Below are 17,223 nucleotides of genomic sequence, written 5' to 3'. Positions count from 1 at the left end.
TGATGTGAGTTCATTTACTTTGTATCAGAAATTATAATTGCAGAATTGCAGAAGTAACATTAATTTACCTATATCCCACACTTGGGTTATGTTTGAATCGTGTTTCCTGAAAGATTTAATGCTGTGCTGAACTACAGTTAGTTGGAGGCCTGTCGAGTTTATGGAAAATAATTAGGAGATTTGCAAAAGCCCATCATTTCGCCTTGAAGCAAGATGATTTAAGTGCAACATTTACTCTGTAGTATCACATCATCAGTGTTTGATTGGATACGTTTATTGAGAGGCTATGCAGGAGAATCCTTCCAGCAGCATATGCAAAAGTACAGCTTGATTATTTAATATCATTACAACGTTTCCTATAACGTTACTAATTCAGCTAGGGCTCACCCACGCAAACAGCACTTTGAAGATCTGATTTGAATAATGGTTGCACAGCTGAATCTGAAACTGAATCCTTTCATCTTATTCTTAATGTCAGACAAATCCATCAGTATTATTTACTTAACTGTTCCCTGAAAGCCTTTTACAGTCTTATTTGACAGACCTTATATAAAAGTTGCTCATGATCCAGCTGCCTTTCCTGATTTTCAGTCCATTGTAACAACACAATAGAGCATTGAGTCAGCCACCAGCCCATGTGTCTGGAACAGTCTTTTAACCCACCACTTTCAATTCATTCAGAAAAGACTATATTAACCATAAAGGGTGCATTGTCCTACCAATACCAAGACAGAGTAAATGAGTGCATATCAAGGCTGCTAATCTTTTAGCCCATTATCAATTTGGCAATTCAGCGCATGCATAATCCAATATAGCTTTTCAAGTATACTACACCATTTTTTCCATCTTCAAATTTGCTCTTCTGGCTAATTTTTTTCTGATTTAACATGAGCACCAAGGAAAAGTGGTACTGTGTGCTGCATTACTAGAGGTGCCCACGGAGGGTGAAGCTCCCTGTGATCTTGTCCATGCTTCACAGTCAACCCTTATTCAATGTTTCAAGTTATCACGTTACTGAGCCAGAGTGAGTACATGGTTCTGGACTTCATTCCAGATGTGTGCCAAGACATTCAATTTTATTAAGTATGACTTCTGTCCACTGGTAATCCATACCATTAGAAAACATTAAAGAAAAAGCTTTGGTTGTGTGTTGCATTTTAGAAATTGAGTATTCAAATATCATAAAGATAGCTTGTGAAACAAAAGCCCATAAACCTGCTATTCTATTGACCCGACTAACTATGAAACGCATTGGGCTCAATAATTTCCTTCAATGCAGGGATTCAGATATCGTGTTTCTAGCTCACACTGTACCGTTGATTTTTAATGTTGTCTATTCTGGCATCTTAGCTGTAAAAGCAATTGTACAGAAAGATCAATTACCACACATTTCTATGCAATCAGCACCCTCATTACTACATCACAAGAAAAAAAACAGGATCAAAGTCAGCTGCGATACTCTTCAGGACTGAGCAGACTGTTATAATACTCAATTGGATGGGATATCAAAAGTATTTTGTCCTGTTGAATCCTATCCTATATTTCTGCATTGCGACAGTTTTATAGTTTTATATTTTATAGTTTCGCATTTGAAAAAAGGCTACTGTAATGCCTCAGTTCACTTCAAGAGCAACAGTCAACTCTGGGCTATCCAGAGTTATCACTTTGATGTATTGACTAGCAATTAAACAAAGGTATCACAGAAACAAAGTTTTAACTGCAGTCTCTAAGCAACTGGTGTTGTGCTGAAAATAAATCACTCTTCAGAAAGATAATTGTACGTGATGAATGCCATGTCAATTTGAAACAGATCAGAAAATAAACTTTTTTATATAGGGCCTTTCAGAACCTCAGGATATTACAAACATGTTACAACCGATGTGTGCACTGTTGTAATGCAGGAAGTGAAGACAATCTGGGCACAGCAAGGTTCCAAAAATAGTACTGCGATGATGATTAGATTTTCTGAAGTTGGTTGAGAGATATGTGTTGGTCAGGACCAAAGGGAACACCCCTGCTGTTGACTGAATTATGCCAAGAGATCCTTTTGTCCTCAAAAAGGCAGGCATGACCTTGGTTTAAACATTGCATCTACAAAGTACAGCTTCTAAACTGCAGCATAGTTCTGCACTCAAATCTCTGAAGGGACTGAAACCCACAACCTTCTTACTTCAAGCCTACCACTTAACTTGGACATGCCCTTCTAATAAGGGAGGATAGAAAGTGAGTAATTCACCATTTGACAGCACTGCTCCAGACATTAGAAGCAGTATTAATGCCTAAGAACTGTACTGTAACTTGAATAAATTCAACATGTCTTCATTCAAGTAATTACTAATTAGAGTCAAGACAACTGCCAGTCATTCAGAACTACTAAAATAACCTCATCTGTGAAGAGGCAGAACAGAAATTGTGAAAAAATATAGATAACGTATATCTGCAAGTCACCGGTATATGAATAACTAAATAGAAACATTACCCCCCCGCCCCATGTTATAGTCTGCAGATATACAAAGTATTATATTCCTGTACTACTACTGAAGATTAAAGGGTGATCTGATTCAGTCGTAAAAGATGACTAAAAGATTTGAAAGCGTAGGAAGGGAGGAGCCATTTCTTTTGGGGTGGAGGAGAGCACAACAAGGAGTAAAACAACATTAGGGTGGGCTAATACGGGAGAAAGAGAATGTGGTGCTGGAAAAGCACAGCAGGTCAGGCAGCATCTGAGGAGCAGGAGAATCGGTGTTTCAGGCATAAGCCCTTCATCAGGAATGAAGGAATAGGCTATTATGGGGCATAGTCTGAAAGCACACATTCAGGTGAAGTAGTATAAAATTGAATACCTCCCACAAAGTAGTGGTTAAGGGTTGAGATCAGTTTAAAATTCCAAATTAAAATTCATAGGTTTTTGTAAAGCAAGAGTACTAAAGGCTGCAGAACCAAAGCAGGTAAATTGATTTAATATTTATATATTATACAATGTGCAGTAGTATATCTATTGTAGATCAGCCATGATCTAACTGAACGATGGATTAGGTCCTCGAGGCTCTTAGGTTCCTATGACTACAAACTGAAAATAAAGTTAATTTAAATGGATGCCTGGTTTCTAAACATTTCCCTGGGAAATTTTCCCATTGCAAATTAAAAGTGTGATTAAATTTCAGATGTCTTGCTAAGTAATCCAAAATCAGAACAAAACTGGATTTTGAAATCAAACTCTCATGAAGATATGACAGAATACCATGGATGCTAGAACTCAAATAAAAACAGAAAATGCTGAAAATACACTGCAGCCCTGGCAGCAAATGTGAGAAAGAAACAGAGTTAACAGTTCAGAGCAATGATTTTTCATCAGAACCAGAAACTGTCAGAGATGCTGCCAGTCCTGAGGTATTTCAGTATTTTTGGTATTTCATTACGCTGTCATGTAGTTAGAGAGTTTGGAACAACAGTATGTTACATGAATAATGCCAAGGTTTGAAGTTCTTCCTTATCCTTTGTCACAGCACTGCTGGAAAGTCACAGTGTGTCAATAAACCCAAGAACAATTTACCAGAATTTCAAAACATCACTTCTTTATAATGGATTCATAATGGTTTGCATTCATATGGGTATGCAAACAATTGTCACATAATGCATGTTAATAAGCTGAAATGTATTTGTATTTAGCACTTACCAGCTTGCCGTGGACCCCTCTTTCTCCTGAATGCAGCTCCTGATTCAAGTGCCTCCATTAGGCTGTCCATTACCCCTGTCTCATCACCCTCTGTGGGCAGAGAGAGAACAAGCAGAGATCAGTCAACAATTAATAACATAACCACATCACCAGCAATCACAGGTGACTAAACTTACGCCTGTAATCTTGAGCATGAACGTCTGATACTGAGCCGACCATATGGGACAGCCAAATTGAGCACAGATTAACAACAAAACATGCATTGAGGTACAGAATAAGTTTACCAATGTGTAATCCCACATACAGTTATGCAACTTCTGACACAAAAAATACAATATATTGCAGTTATTCATACCTCAATCAGTAATCAAACTGTTTCAATACTTTTACCAAGCCCATCTAGTTCTTGTTTCCATACTCTCATGCAATTTTACATGATAGGTACCAACATTAGTTTTCAATATCTCAGCCAAGTGACCACTCTGAATTTATGAATAATAATGACAAGTCTGTTCATTGATGCTATTACACATCTGGGTGACAGGTGGAACTTGATCCAGGACCTTCTGGATCAGAGATAGGGTCACTATCACTGCACCACAACAGCCCATCACTCTTAGTTTATGTATCCTGGTAGTGAATGCCCATCAGCTGTTTGATGGGAGTTAGGGAGCACCACAGCAAAGTTTGATGCTGTTGTCAGCCAACATAAATACTACTTTACTTTGCATTTGTAATCACTGGATTTTAAGCAACATTTCCTTCTCATTTGCAGGGTAATTGCAGCTTCTTGACTAAAGCAATTAATGCAGTATAAGCCGTGAATTTAAGCCTTTGGGCCCTTGTCTTTATGATCGCATTCAGTAGAAAGCATTTGATTTACCCATTGAGTGTTAGGGAATATGGAACAGCATAGCGTGATTAAACACAGTCGGCATGGCTTTGTGAGGGGCAAGTCATACCTCACAAATCTTATTGAGTTCTTTGAAGAGGTGACGAGATAGGTCGATGAAGGTTGAGCAGTGGATGTGGTGTATATGGACTTCAGCACGGCATTTGATAAGGTTCCCCATGGTAGGCTCATTCATAAAGTCAGGGATACAGGGAGATTTGGCTGTCTGGATTCAGAATTAATTGGCTGACAGAAGGCAGAGAGTGGTTGTACCTCCAGGCAGAAAGTATTCTGCCTGGAGGTCAGTGATGAGTGGTATCCTGCAGAATTCTGCTCTTGGGCCTCTGCTCTTTGTAGTTTTTTTAAATGACTTGGATGAGGAGTTTGAGGGGTGGGTTAGTAAATTTGCTGATGACAGAAAGGTTGGAAGTACTGTTGATCGTATTGAGGGCTATTTCAGACTTCAGCGTAACGTTGACAGGATGCAGAACTGGGCTGAGAAATGGCAGATGGAGTTCAACTTGGATAACTGTGAAGTGATGCATTTTGGAAGAACGAAGCTGAATGCTGAATATAAGGTTAAAGGCAGGATTCTTGGCAGTGTGGAGGAACAGTGGGATCTTGGTGTTCAACTGCACAGATCCCTCAAAGTTGCCACCCAAGTGGATAGGGTTGTTAAGAAAGCATATGGCGTTTTGGCTTTCATTAAAGGGGGACTGAGTTTAAGAGCTGAGAGGTTCTGCTGTAGCTCTACAAAACCCTGGTGAGACCACACTTGGAATATTGTGTCCAGTTCTGGTCGTCCTATTATATGAAAGATACAGAGGCTTTGGAAAGGGTGTATAGAAGGTTTACCAGAATGCTGCCTGGAGTGGAAGGCTTGCCTTATGAAGAGAGGTTGACTAAGCTTGGACTTTTCTCTCTGGAGAGAAAGAGGAAGAGAGGTGACCTGACTGAAGTATACAAAGTAATGAGAGGCATGGATAGAGTCAATAGCCAGAGACTTTTCTCCAAGCGCAGGATTGACTGGTATGAAGGGTTGTAGTTTTAAGATGTTAGGAAGAAGGTATAGAAGAGACGTCAGAGGCAGGTTCTTTACACAGAGTTGTGAATGCATGGAATGCGTTGCCAACAGTGGTAGTGGAAGCAGGGTCATTAGGGACATTTAAGCGACTGCTGGACATGCACATAGACAGCAGTGAATTGAGGGGTGCATTGGTTAGGTTATTTTATTTTAGATTAGGAATAATCCTCAGCACATCATCATGGACCAAATGGCCTGTTCTGTGTTGTACTTTTCTATGTTCTATGAATAAGTTGTTGCTTTCTCAATCTCAGAATAAGAACATTTTTTTTGATTCAAAAATCATTTAAATTGATTTACCCACTTTTCTCGAAATATCAAAGGATATTACAAATTTCTTAGACACCAAGTAAACTCTATGCAAAAACAGTAGGAGCATATTTGACCATCTGTACAGCCACAATCATTCTCAGTATCATAGAGCTGCTCCTTTCAGGTAAACTTAACTAATAAGACAGGAAAGAAAGTATAATCAACAAATCCCATAAATGCTGGCAATTCACAGCAGATTTAAAATCATGTTGAAGAAAAAGCTTAATGTGATTTTGTCAGAACTTAGGCAACCTCTTCTGTCAGATATTAATCAACTTCCAATGCGTTTACAGCAGTTATAGTCATAGAATCACCGAGCCCATGGAAGCAGACACTTCAGTCAACTCATACGTGCTGACCAGAAACCCCAATTTGACCTCATCACATTTGCCAGTATTTGGCCCACATCCCTCGAAGCCCTTCCTATTCATGTACCCAACCAGATGTTTTTTAAATGTTGCAATTTTACCAGCCTCCACCCATTCCCTATCAGCTCATTCCAGACATGCACCATCCTCTGCGTGAAAAAGGTTATCCCCAGGTCCTTTTTAAATCTTTTCCCTCTCACCTTAAACTTATGTCCTCTAGTTTTTGGACTCCTCCACCCGAGGAAAAAGACGTTGGCTATTCACTCTATCCATGCCCCTCATGATGTTATAAACCTCTATAAGGTCACCCCTCAGTCTCAGATGGTCCAGGGGGGAAAAAAAATCCAGCTTATTCAGCCTCTCCCTGCAGCTCAAAACATCCAACTCCAAGAATATCCTTGTAAATTATTTTTGCACCTTTTCAAGTTTAACAACTTTCTCCTACAGAAGCGTGATTCAAAAAGTATATAGCAATCTAGTTTATTTCATCACAGTGGTACAGAATCATACAGCATTTGGTAAATGCTGGAATAAAACTAAATATAAAGCACATGGAAGCCCCCTCAATGGTGAAGATGAAAATTGCCTGATTCCAGTAACTTTACATTATTTGCCTCAACTATTGCACACCAACTGTTCACATAAAGGTACAGTCAATCAGTCTGTGCCTCTAGTAGAACCTTGTTAGATTTGGCGAGCATAAGGACAAGATGATGGTATCATTGTAGCGGTAATGCCACTAAACTAGTAATCCAGGTGTCAGGCTAATGCTCTGCGATGCAATCTCAAATTCCAAGATGGCAGCTGATGCAATTTAAATTCAATTCATAAATATAAAACTGATCTTAGCGATAGTGCTATTGTCAATTGCTGGGGTTCACTAATGTCCTTTACAGAAGAAAATATGCCATCCTTACCAGTCGAGCTTACACGTGACTCCAGACCCACAGCAATGTGGACCCTCTGAAATGAGCGAGCAAATCATTAATTTCAATGACAATTAGGGATGGGCAACAAATTGATGGCTTGCCAGTGATGCCAACATCTCATGGATTGCTCACTACTGGGGCTAATGTCTTCAGCTGGCTCGGCCTTAAGCCTTACAATTTCCTTCACAGATCCTGCCTGTCATGTTTTCTTCCTTTGGGAAACATCTTAAAACATCTCTTTTTCCACCAACCATTTTGCCATCAGCTCTGATATTTTGTCATTTTGCTCAATGCCTTAACGTACCTTGGTGAAGTACCTCTCGACGTTTTTTTACATGAATAGCTATGACATAAATATAAGCTAAAAACAAAATATGCTGAATATGACAACTGGTCAGGCAGCATCTGTGGAGAGAGACAGAGAGAGTGCTTGCTAATGTTTAGAGTCTAGATGACTCTTCAGAGCTGGAAAAGCCACGCCATAAATGTAAGTTGTGGTGTGGTGGAATGTATCGGATAATTCTTTCAAGGAGTTGACACAGATATGAGGGACCAAATATCTTTGTGCTGTAATTTCCCTAGAGGGCTGCTGTACTTAGGCTTTTGAGAAGAGCAGATTGAGAGTCAAAAAATGCTTTGCCATCAACACCATTTTTCAATATACTGCAATAAGAAGTCAATAGCGTTTGCTGTACATGTTGCAACCTTGCAACACTATCAAATGTGACAAGAGTTTTTCCTTTACATGTTTGCTTGCAGTACAGTAAGATCAAAGAATAGACTGAATTTCAGTTTTTTTTTTAAAGAAGTAAACTCATTTCACTTAGTGGTTTTACCAATTTATGCACTGCCCATTCCTCGTCCAGAATTAAGAGTTAATTATTCCTCAAAAGAATTAAAAGAATAAATATAATCAATGACATAAAAATATAGTCCTGTCACCTTCAGTACATTTTTGCTGTAATTAACGCGTTCTCAAATCAATGAGAAATTTCCTCACACTTAACTGTTTCCAATAGCAAACCTGACAGCAGCCGTTCTATATCTGAAATCCATATGGAATTTATATACAAATAAGCAACCACACAGATTCAAAATCTCTAGCTTAAAAGCTTATCAACTATTTTTCAACCTTGTTTTATTTTTAAATTCTCACATGTGACATGGATGTGTAACCCATGCCAATTGCCCTTGAATTGAATGGCTTATTGGGTCAGAGGGCAGTTAAGAGTCAACTACAATGCTGTAGGTCTGGAGTCACATGTCACCCAGACCAGGTAAGAAATAACAGATTTCCTTCCCTAAGGGAATCAGTGAACTGATGGGTTTTTTTAAAATGACAATTGACAGGTCATCATTAGGCTATCTTTGAATTCAGGTTTCACCATTTGTCATACTGTAACTCAAACTCACATGCCCAGAAAAACAGGCTTTGCAGCTGGATTACTATTCCAGTAACATAACCACTATGCTACCAACACCTCGATATATTTAATGTTGTAATGTCTTTGGTTTAAAATCAAAAATATAGAATAAGTGTTTCCATTTTGAACAATCCTCTAAGCAACCAGTTATCCGGTAACAACACAGCAGTTTTCCTCTGTTTATGAATGATTTGTGCAATAACTGTAGTTAATGAGTTAGTCTCAGGAACAGTACGTTTATGTAGTTAGCAGATGGTGTGTGCAGGAGGGAAAATGGCTGATTGCAGGCCTGTTTTTAATCTGTGATTTAGGCACAATTAGATTCATCTAATTGCTTTCATGTCAGGAATCTTTTCTTATGTAGATTATGACAGCAATTTGCTTTGAAGACAGATAAATCCTGTGAATGAGAGTTACATTAAGAGGTATGTCAGACAAACTGTGGTTAGGTAGCTAATCAGCAAAACTCAAATCCCAATAGCACGTCTCTGATGAATCTGATTGAGGGTTCTGAACTCTCCCATACTTAAACGTGCAGAATGAGCCGTCTACCCAGTTGATGCAGGAAGCAGCCAAGCTCTCTTCACAGGCTCATGGAGACAGTTACTTAGCAACAAGGTTTTAGTAATGGAGTGCATTGGTCTCTGGAACAACAGCAGCAAAAAAAATTGCCTTGTTAATGGAGTAGTGTTTGTAGCAAATGCTTATGAGAGTTAACAGTGCTCACCTTGGGGATATCACAGCAAACACTTTGATTATGTGCTCATATGGCTAATCCGCAGCAGGACCACATGAGGGTTGTGGCACAGTGCCAGGTTAAAGGGAAGCCTCGCTTTCACTTTAGCAAGAGATAACATTTCACTCAGTTTTATTTCTTCCCTCGGCCATCTTCCCCAAGATACCAATACCTGGCTTCACAGGATCCAACTGTCATCTGCCCAATGTGACCATTGTCCATGTGTGAACCTCGAGATTATCTGTAGGCTATTTGAATGTGGGATGTCATTTTACCCAAACATAATATTTTCTGCCGTCACACAGATGCACACTTCCCAGCTGTGAAATTCCCCAATCTCTTTTATTGTAAACGGAGGCTCAATAAACACACTGGCTATTTCATCCCCACACCCACCATCAGAGTCAAGAAAGCCACCTAGGTCTACCACGTTCAGAACAACATGAGAATGTGCATTTAACAACTGAGTATTGGATTAAATAATACAATTGAGAATTTAAAATAAAAAGTTTAACCTACTGAGTGAGAATCAATGTGGGAATTTCTCATCTTCATGATGGACCTTGAGCTTATAGATACTCAATGTCACATTTGTGTACTTAATCCGTACAGCAGCCAAATCAAGTTGAAAAATATACAGCCAACCTTTGGGTTGATCCAGTCTTCAATCCAAACATTCCTACTAAGAGCCAAGCCTCACTTATTCAAGTGCAGAGAACTGGAGTTGAAAGTTGGCAACTCAGGACTTGCGCGTAGTGGATACTGTTGGGGTCTACTCAACTAACTGAATCCTATTTGTTATTTTAATTGCTATGCTACATCCTCAATATTGAAAATATTCCCTGCCCCCCACTCCACCTGAGGTTTCTTTCAGAATTATATTTGCTAATTCTGTTCCTTCCTTTTAACATTTTCAGGAAAGCTTTACAAAAAAGTTTGTAGTTCGAGTGCCTGTTGTTTAGTTGTGGGTATGTTTGGTGAGCTGCAAAGTTGATTTGCAGATGTTTCGTCCCCTTTCTAGGCAACATCTTCAGTGCTTTGGAGCCACCTGTGAAGTGCTGCTGTATCGTGGCTTCTGGAATACTGCGTCTTATTTGGTTTCATTCCTGCTGCTTCCCATTGCCAGTTCTGTCGTTCGTTGCAGTGGTCTACCTTATACAAAAAATGTCTCAGAACTAACAACCAGACTTCTTCCACCACTCGGATGACAACCCATAAATCAACAGCCACGCTCAGACAACAACTCACCAGGACAAAAGACCCTATATCCATCATGTGCAAGCCAAACGTAGTTTACAAGATTCCATGTAAAGATTGCATGAAACACTATATAGGACAACTAGCAATCGCATGGATGAACACCAACTAGCCACTAAATGCCATGCTGGTAGTCATACACACACAGATGACAAGGACCACAAATTCAACTGGGACAACATAACGATAATAGGACAAACTAAACAGAAGACAGCCAGAGAATTTCTGGAGGCATGGCGCTCATCCATGGGCTTCATCAAAAAACACATCAACCTAGACCCAGTATGCCGACCACTGCAACGAACAACCAGAACCGGCAACCAGAAGCAGCAGGAATGGAATCAAATAAATTCCAGAAGACATGGTACAGCAGAGCTTCAGAGGAGGCACCAAAGCACTGAGGACGTCACCTGGAAAGAGGTTGAAATGTGTGCGAATCAACTTCCCAGCTTGGCGAACATACGCACAACTACAGCAATATCTATGAAGCTATAAAATCTCGATTTTACTTTGCAAATTACATCCTTTAATTGCATCCTCCATCCTTTCTGCACTTCCTATTCTTTCCAAATTTAACAAGCCCATAATTAGTTTCTGTGTACAGATTCCTCATGTGGGTGAGAAACAAGAAAGATCTAGGCAATGATCTGTGGGATAGTTTCAACAACCATTAACAGGTACTACATCTATTAAAATTTCTGTGCTTTCTATTTTAGGATTAACTTTTACCCAAAATGGCTTGCATAGGCACCATCGTATGGCTGGATTTTCTGAGGCATGGCAGTCTCATGAAGATTGCAACTCAAGCCCATTTATTTTAAAAAAAGAGCTCAGCAAATCTGTGACTCCAATCAGAGTTCCTGCAGAAAGGAACTTTCATTCTGACAGCTCTCTCGTAGTGATCTGTCAGAAGGCAGCATCATTCATCTCAGCAGTCAGCCATCACACTCAGGACTTTAAAGGTCCTGACAGCCATTGTCAAATATTAAGTACAAAAGGAAAGCATTAAGTTAGTGTTGAGGGGCTAGGGTGCCAAATGGGTAGGGGAAAGGATGCCTGATGTGTAGGACATGGTGCAAGATGAATAGGATGGCAAGTGGAAAGGGAGCGTGCTGCCAGGTAGGCCAGGGTAAGGCACTGTGTGTGTATGTGGCCAGTGAAATGTAAGTGATGCAGTACTCAGGACAGGTCAGGGTAGTGGGAAGAGGAGTCCGTCAAGGGCATGGAGTGTGATGTGGAGTCTGAGGTTTTGGGTCTGCCGCTGGGAACTTGGCTTGGATTGTTTATTTTGGGGAGGGGCAAGTCATATCCAGCTTTTTTTTTTGGAGAGTGCATCATAATCATCGAGTCAGAGCATGCGTGTGTAAGTTGTCTAGATGAAGCAAATACAGAATAGTTACTCAGGAGATTGATTATTTCACTTTTTTATACGTTTATAAAATATATTTCAGTTATTTATTAGCTGCAGTATGACAAATTGGGAATGGTTAAAAGACTGTAGTTGGCTACATAGAGACCTGTGGAGATGTGAACCTGGAGACAATTACAGAGATGGTTATAATATTTTCCCTTTTTAGACCTTTTTTACTTAAATATCATACATACACTCAAAGCACAGATAAAGATAATTGTTGAAGAAGCAATTGCTTTATAGAAACTCCTCTAGCCTATTTCTAACTATTTCAGCAGAAACCCCTCTTTTATTGTTTCAATGTCATTGGCACTAATATGGGCGATGGCAATAACATCCCATCCCAGTTGGGCCACCAATAAATTAGTGAACGTCTAGTTGCCTATATAAGACTGATTAGCAAGGATAGATCTCATGGAATACAGGGAGAACTAGCCATTTGGATACAGAACTGGCTCAAAGGTAGAAGACAGAGGGTGGTGGTGGACAGTTATTTTTCAGACTGGAGGCCTGTGATCAGTGAAGTGCCACAAGGATCGGTGCTGGGCCCTCTATTTTTTGTCATTTATGTAAATGATTTGGGTGCGAGCATAAGAGATACAGTTAGTAAGTTTGCAGATGACACCAAAATTGGAGGTGTAGTGGACAGTGAAGAGGGTTACCTCAGATTACAACAGGATTTGTACCAGATGGGCCAATGGGCTGAGAATTGTCAGATGGAGTTTAATTCGGATAAATGCGAGGTGCTGCATTTTGGGAAAGCAAATCTTAGCAGGACTTATACACGTAATGGTAAGATCCAAGGGAGTGTTGCTGAACAAAGAGACCTTGGATTGCAGGTTCATAGCTCCTTGAAAATGGAGTTGCAGGTAGATAGTGAAGGAGGTGTTTGGTATGCTTTCCTTTATTGGTCAGAGTATTGAGTACAGGAGTTGGGAGGTCATGTTGCGGCCGTACAGGACATTGGTTAGGCCACTGTTGGAATATTGCATGCAATTCTGGTCTCCTTCCTATTGGAAAGATGTTGTGAAACTTGAAAGGGTTCAGAAAAGATTTACAAGGATGTTGCCAGGAATGGATGATCTGAGCTACAGGGAGAGGCTGAACAGGCTTGGGCTGTTTTCCCTGGAGCGTCGGAGGCGGAGGGGTGACCTTATAGAGGTTTATAAAATTATGGAGGGGCATAGATAGGATAAATAGACAAAGTCTTTTCCCTGGGGTCAGGGAGTCCAGAACTAGAGGGCATAGGTTTAGGGTGAGAGGGGAAAGATATAAAAGAGACCTAAGGGACAACTTTTTCACGCAGAGGGTGGTCCGTGCATGGAATGAGCTGCCAGAGGATGTCGTGGAGGCTGTACAATTGCAACATTTAAGAGGCATTTGGATGGGTATATGAATGGGAAGGGTTTGGAGGGATATGGGCCGGGTGGGACTAGATTGGGTTGGGATATCTGGTTGGCATGGACTGGTTGGACCGAAGGGTCTGTTTCCATACTGTACATCTCTATGACTCTAAGTTGCATTTCTTCTGGGTGACTGCATGCTTCCACTGAAAAATCAGACTGGATCTTTGATTATCAAAGTGATATACTTGGCAATTTTCCCACTTTTTCTTAATGACAGTAAGTTTTATAAACTGGGTGAACTGATTACGGGAAATAGTTTTGATTTATTAAACTAGCACACAGACACTTTCTTAGCACGCCACTAGTTTTTACGCCTCGCACATTACTTATCTCTCTTAAATCTTTTCTTATGCAGGTATATTGTAGAAGCATAAAAGGCATGGCCTGACTTGTATTGGCTTTAAATCCAATGGTAGGATGCCATCTCATAATTAAATTAATTCACAGGATGGAAGTAAAAATGATAAATATTCTTTGTCAGACTTATTTGGCAAAAACCAACAGTGTTGGCCCAGACCTGTTTCAGAATGCGCAGCATCAACCAGTAATGCACATCAATCAGTGGGGAATTCGGACATTCCCAGACAAGTTCTTTCAATCCCCTTGTGCCAAAATTGAAAAGTAGTTACAACAGAAAGAAAAGTGTAAAGAGGAACCTGAAAGAACTTATCTAAGACTTTAGCTTGTGCTTACAGAACCATAGAAATTGCAAATGCTTCAACATCCTTTACAATGGCCACAAATAAGGAACAAAATGCAAATTTACAAAGATGTTATCAGGAATGACATTGCTACAGTTAAAAGAGACAACTGCAATGTTGCAATATTTAAAATAAAGCTTAGAAGAGCAAGGGGGTAAATAGTGCTCTTTGAGATTTTGTAGTGTTTTGATGAGCTAAGTGGCAATTGATTCTTAATACAGGCTGGGATCCAATATCAAGAGGTCAGGTTGACTGAAAACAAATAGCAAGCGGTGGCTTTTTTTTGAGGGGGGAGGGGGCAGGCGTTACCAATGATGGAGTCTATAATTTCCATGACAAATTAATTGCAATAGTTTAGAGATAGTGGAGGGATTTCTTGCAATCCCTCCACTATCTCTAAACTATAAGGCTGCTTATCCAACATGTATTGAAGGATTAGAAATCTTCTTTGACAAAAGAAGCCATTGTCTTTCGTCTTTTGCGACACACAGAGAGCCAATACTGACTGGTAATTGCCTGGGAACAAACCAGAACAACCTTGGTGTTATGCTTGACCTTTGGATGAATTTTTAGACATATCTATGCCACTATCAAGACCACTTATTTCCAGCTCTGTAATATTGGCCAACACCTGTCTTGCGTCAACTCTTTTAGTGAGAATCTCATTCATGCCTCGATTCCCCTGGACCTAACTAAAAACAAAATATTGTTGATGCTGCAAATGTGAAATAAAAAGATAAATTGCTGAAGAAACCCAAAAGACTGACAGTATCTGCTGAGAGAGAAACAGAAGTCTGTTTTGAAAAGGAGTTAGATTGAATGTGAAATACTAATTCAATTTCTCCATTCACAGATGATGTCAAATCTGCTGAATTTCTCCAGCACTTTGCTTCATTGTCCCTGACTTGCCAACCTGGCTGGACTTCCACCTTGCATGCTCCATGCACTCCAGCTCATCTAAAATTCTACTGCCTGCATCCTAATTCTTTTGAGTCCCTAGCTGATCTACATTGGCTTCCACTTGAGCAACTTGACTTTCAACATCTCTACAGTCTTCCCTAGTTCCACAAGCCTTCACTAATTCTTGCCTCATAACCATCAATGAATGTAATATCGGGAACAATCTTTAGCTGACTAGGTCCTGAGCTCTGGGCTACCTTCTCTAAACCCCCCACTTCGCTTTCCTCCTTTATCAAGCATTTGCTCATTAGCCCCAATATCTCATACAATTGAAATTTTCACACCTATACTCCTGTGAAATGATTTGGGGCTTTTAATATTAAAGACAATGATATGCTTTTTAAGTTATTTGAAGAGAACAAAATATTCAGGAAAAATAACTTTCATCTATACAGTGCCTTTAACGATCTCAAGGCACTCTCTCACACACTTTATATTTTTAGATATTATAACTAACCTGTTCAGAGATGGTATTACACACCACTGGAGCAGCTAGTGCATAGCAACTCCCACAAATTGCAAAGAGGTAGTGACAAACTAACCTGCTTGAACAGCGTTGGTTGAAAAATAAATATTAATCAGGATGCTGGGGGAGTATTTCTGATACTCTTTGAAATTAGTCTTGAGAAGTGTTTGGTTTACCAGGACGTTTGTATGTGCGTGTGTGGGGTTGCGGGGAATCTACATTTACAACTGTAGATACATACAGATTCATGCTCTTGATGTGCAGTATTTTTGACTTTTGACCATGGTGATCTTTATGTCATGACTGACATTTATTACCTAATCCTCTCAACTAAATTACTTAAACTGAGGTGAAAATATTAGACTTCGACAGTTTCCAGAGTTCACTCACTGTACTGAGCGCCTCTTCAGTGTATTTAGAGACAGACTTCAGTGCAACCGTCTCGATACCAACAAGTTCCTCAATGTATCCCATAGATGAAAGACAAATAGAAACACCAGGATTGTTCAAGAAATCTCATCATAATAAATTATGGAAAGGTGTGTGATAATCAAAATGAGCCAAAACATTATTTGAGTAGCAAACCCTGATTTCGAGGTTCCAGTACAATAAAATTGCTTTAGTCCTGAACAATGTTATGTATTTCATTTATTACTGGATAAAGTAAAATTTACATTTAAGCTATTCATGTTCAGTAAAGTCATCACAGTCCCAGAGGACCATAGGGCTGCTCTCTCATTAAAGAGAGATGACTGACGATAGTTTAATCTGAGGGTCACCATGCCTCAAGTGAGGGGAGAGATTGAGAAGGTGGGATCTTCAGCTGGTACAGGAATTGAACACACACAATTGTCATTAGTCTGCATTGCAAGCCAGCCGTCCTGTCAACTAAGTTTGACAGCAAACATCAAACCCCAATTTGCCTTGGCCCAGAGCACAGTAGAATTAGAATGTTACTTGTGAGTCACAGTTTTAAATAAGCATATGTGCAAGAAGAATATTTTCCACCAACTTTCTTTGTTTTGCTGTAGGCAAGCTCAGCTTGGCAACAACTGTGAAAACAGTATGGAATTTGGGACATGTAGGAGCATAGGTATGAATACTGTCCCTTTGTGCCCTTGTGCCTTGTTACCCCATGTTAAATCTTGATGAAATGTAGTGTTTAAGAAAGCAGGAAAATTAATTCTAACTTGAATGTAAGCTAATTGAACATGAAATCAGCTAAGAACCTTAAGATAAATTCAGTGTATAATATGATTAGGCAAGGGGAGGGAGGTGAAAAGAAAGAGGAAGGAGAGGAGGGAGGTGAATGGAGTGGGGTTGAAGAGGGATTGGGAGAGCGGTGGAGGGAGGTGAGGGAAGGCGGGAGGCGATGGGAAGCGGAGGGAGACGGGGGAAGGAGAGAGTGGAGGGACATGGGTGAGAGAAGAGGGAGAAAGTGGAGAGAGTAAAGGTGATCAGAGAAAAGGAATACAGCAAGAAGAAATGGATAAGAAAGAATGGATAGAGAGAAAAAGGGTTGGGCCAAGGCAAAGAGATAGAGTCAAGAAGGAGAGAGAGGAGGCAGATCAAGGTTGGAGAAGTTGATAAGAAAGGCAAGA

General features: G+C 39.9%; 1 protein-coding gene across 1 annotated transcript in view; it reads right to left on the bottom strand.

Annotated features, from left to right (window-relative positions):
* LOC122556419 (protein diaphanous homolog 1-like) overlaps nt 1-17,223 on the bottom strand; it is a 350,992-nt gene that overhangs the window by 30,074 nt on the left and 303,695 nt on the right. Inside the window, 1 exon segment of the mRNA XM_043703032.1 lies at nt 3,677-3,766. Coding sequence (XP_043558967.1) covers nt 3,677-3,766 — 90 coding nt within the window.

This window comes from Chiloscyllium plagiosum, chromosome 14 (genome assembly GCF_004010195.1).
Source record: "Chiloscyllium plagiosum isolate BGI_BamShark_2017 chromosome 14, ASM401019v2, whole genome shotgun sequence".
In the NCBI taxonomy this organism is placed as follows: Eukaryota; Metazoa; Chordata; class Chondrichthyes; order Orectolobiformes; family Hemiscylliidae; genus Chiloscyllium; species Chiloscyllium plagiosum.
The sequence above is the reverse complement of the archived record's forward strand: the minus strand, read 5'-3'. Positions and strand labels throughout refer to the sequence as shown.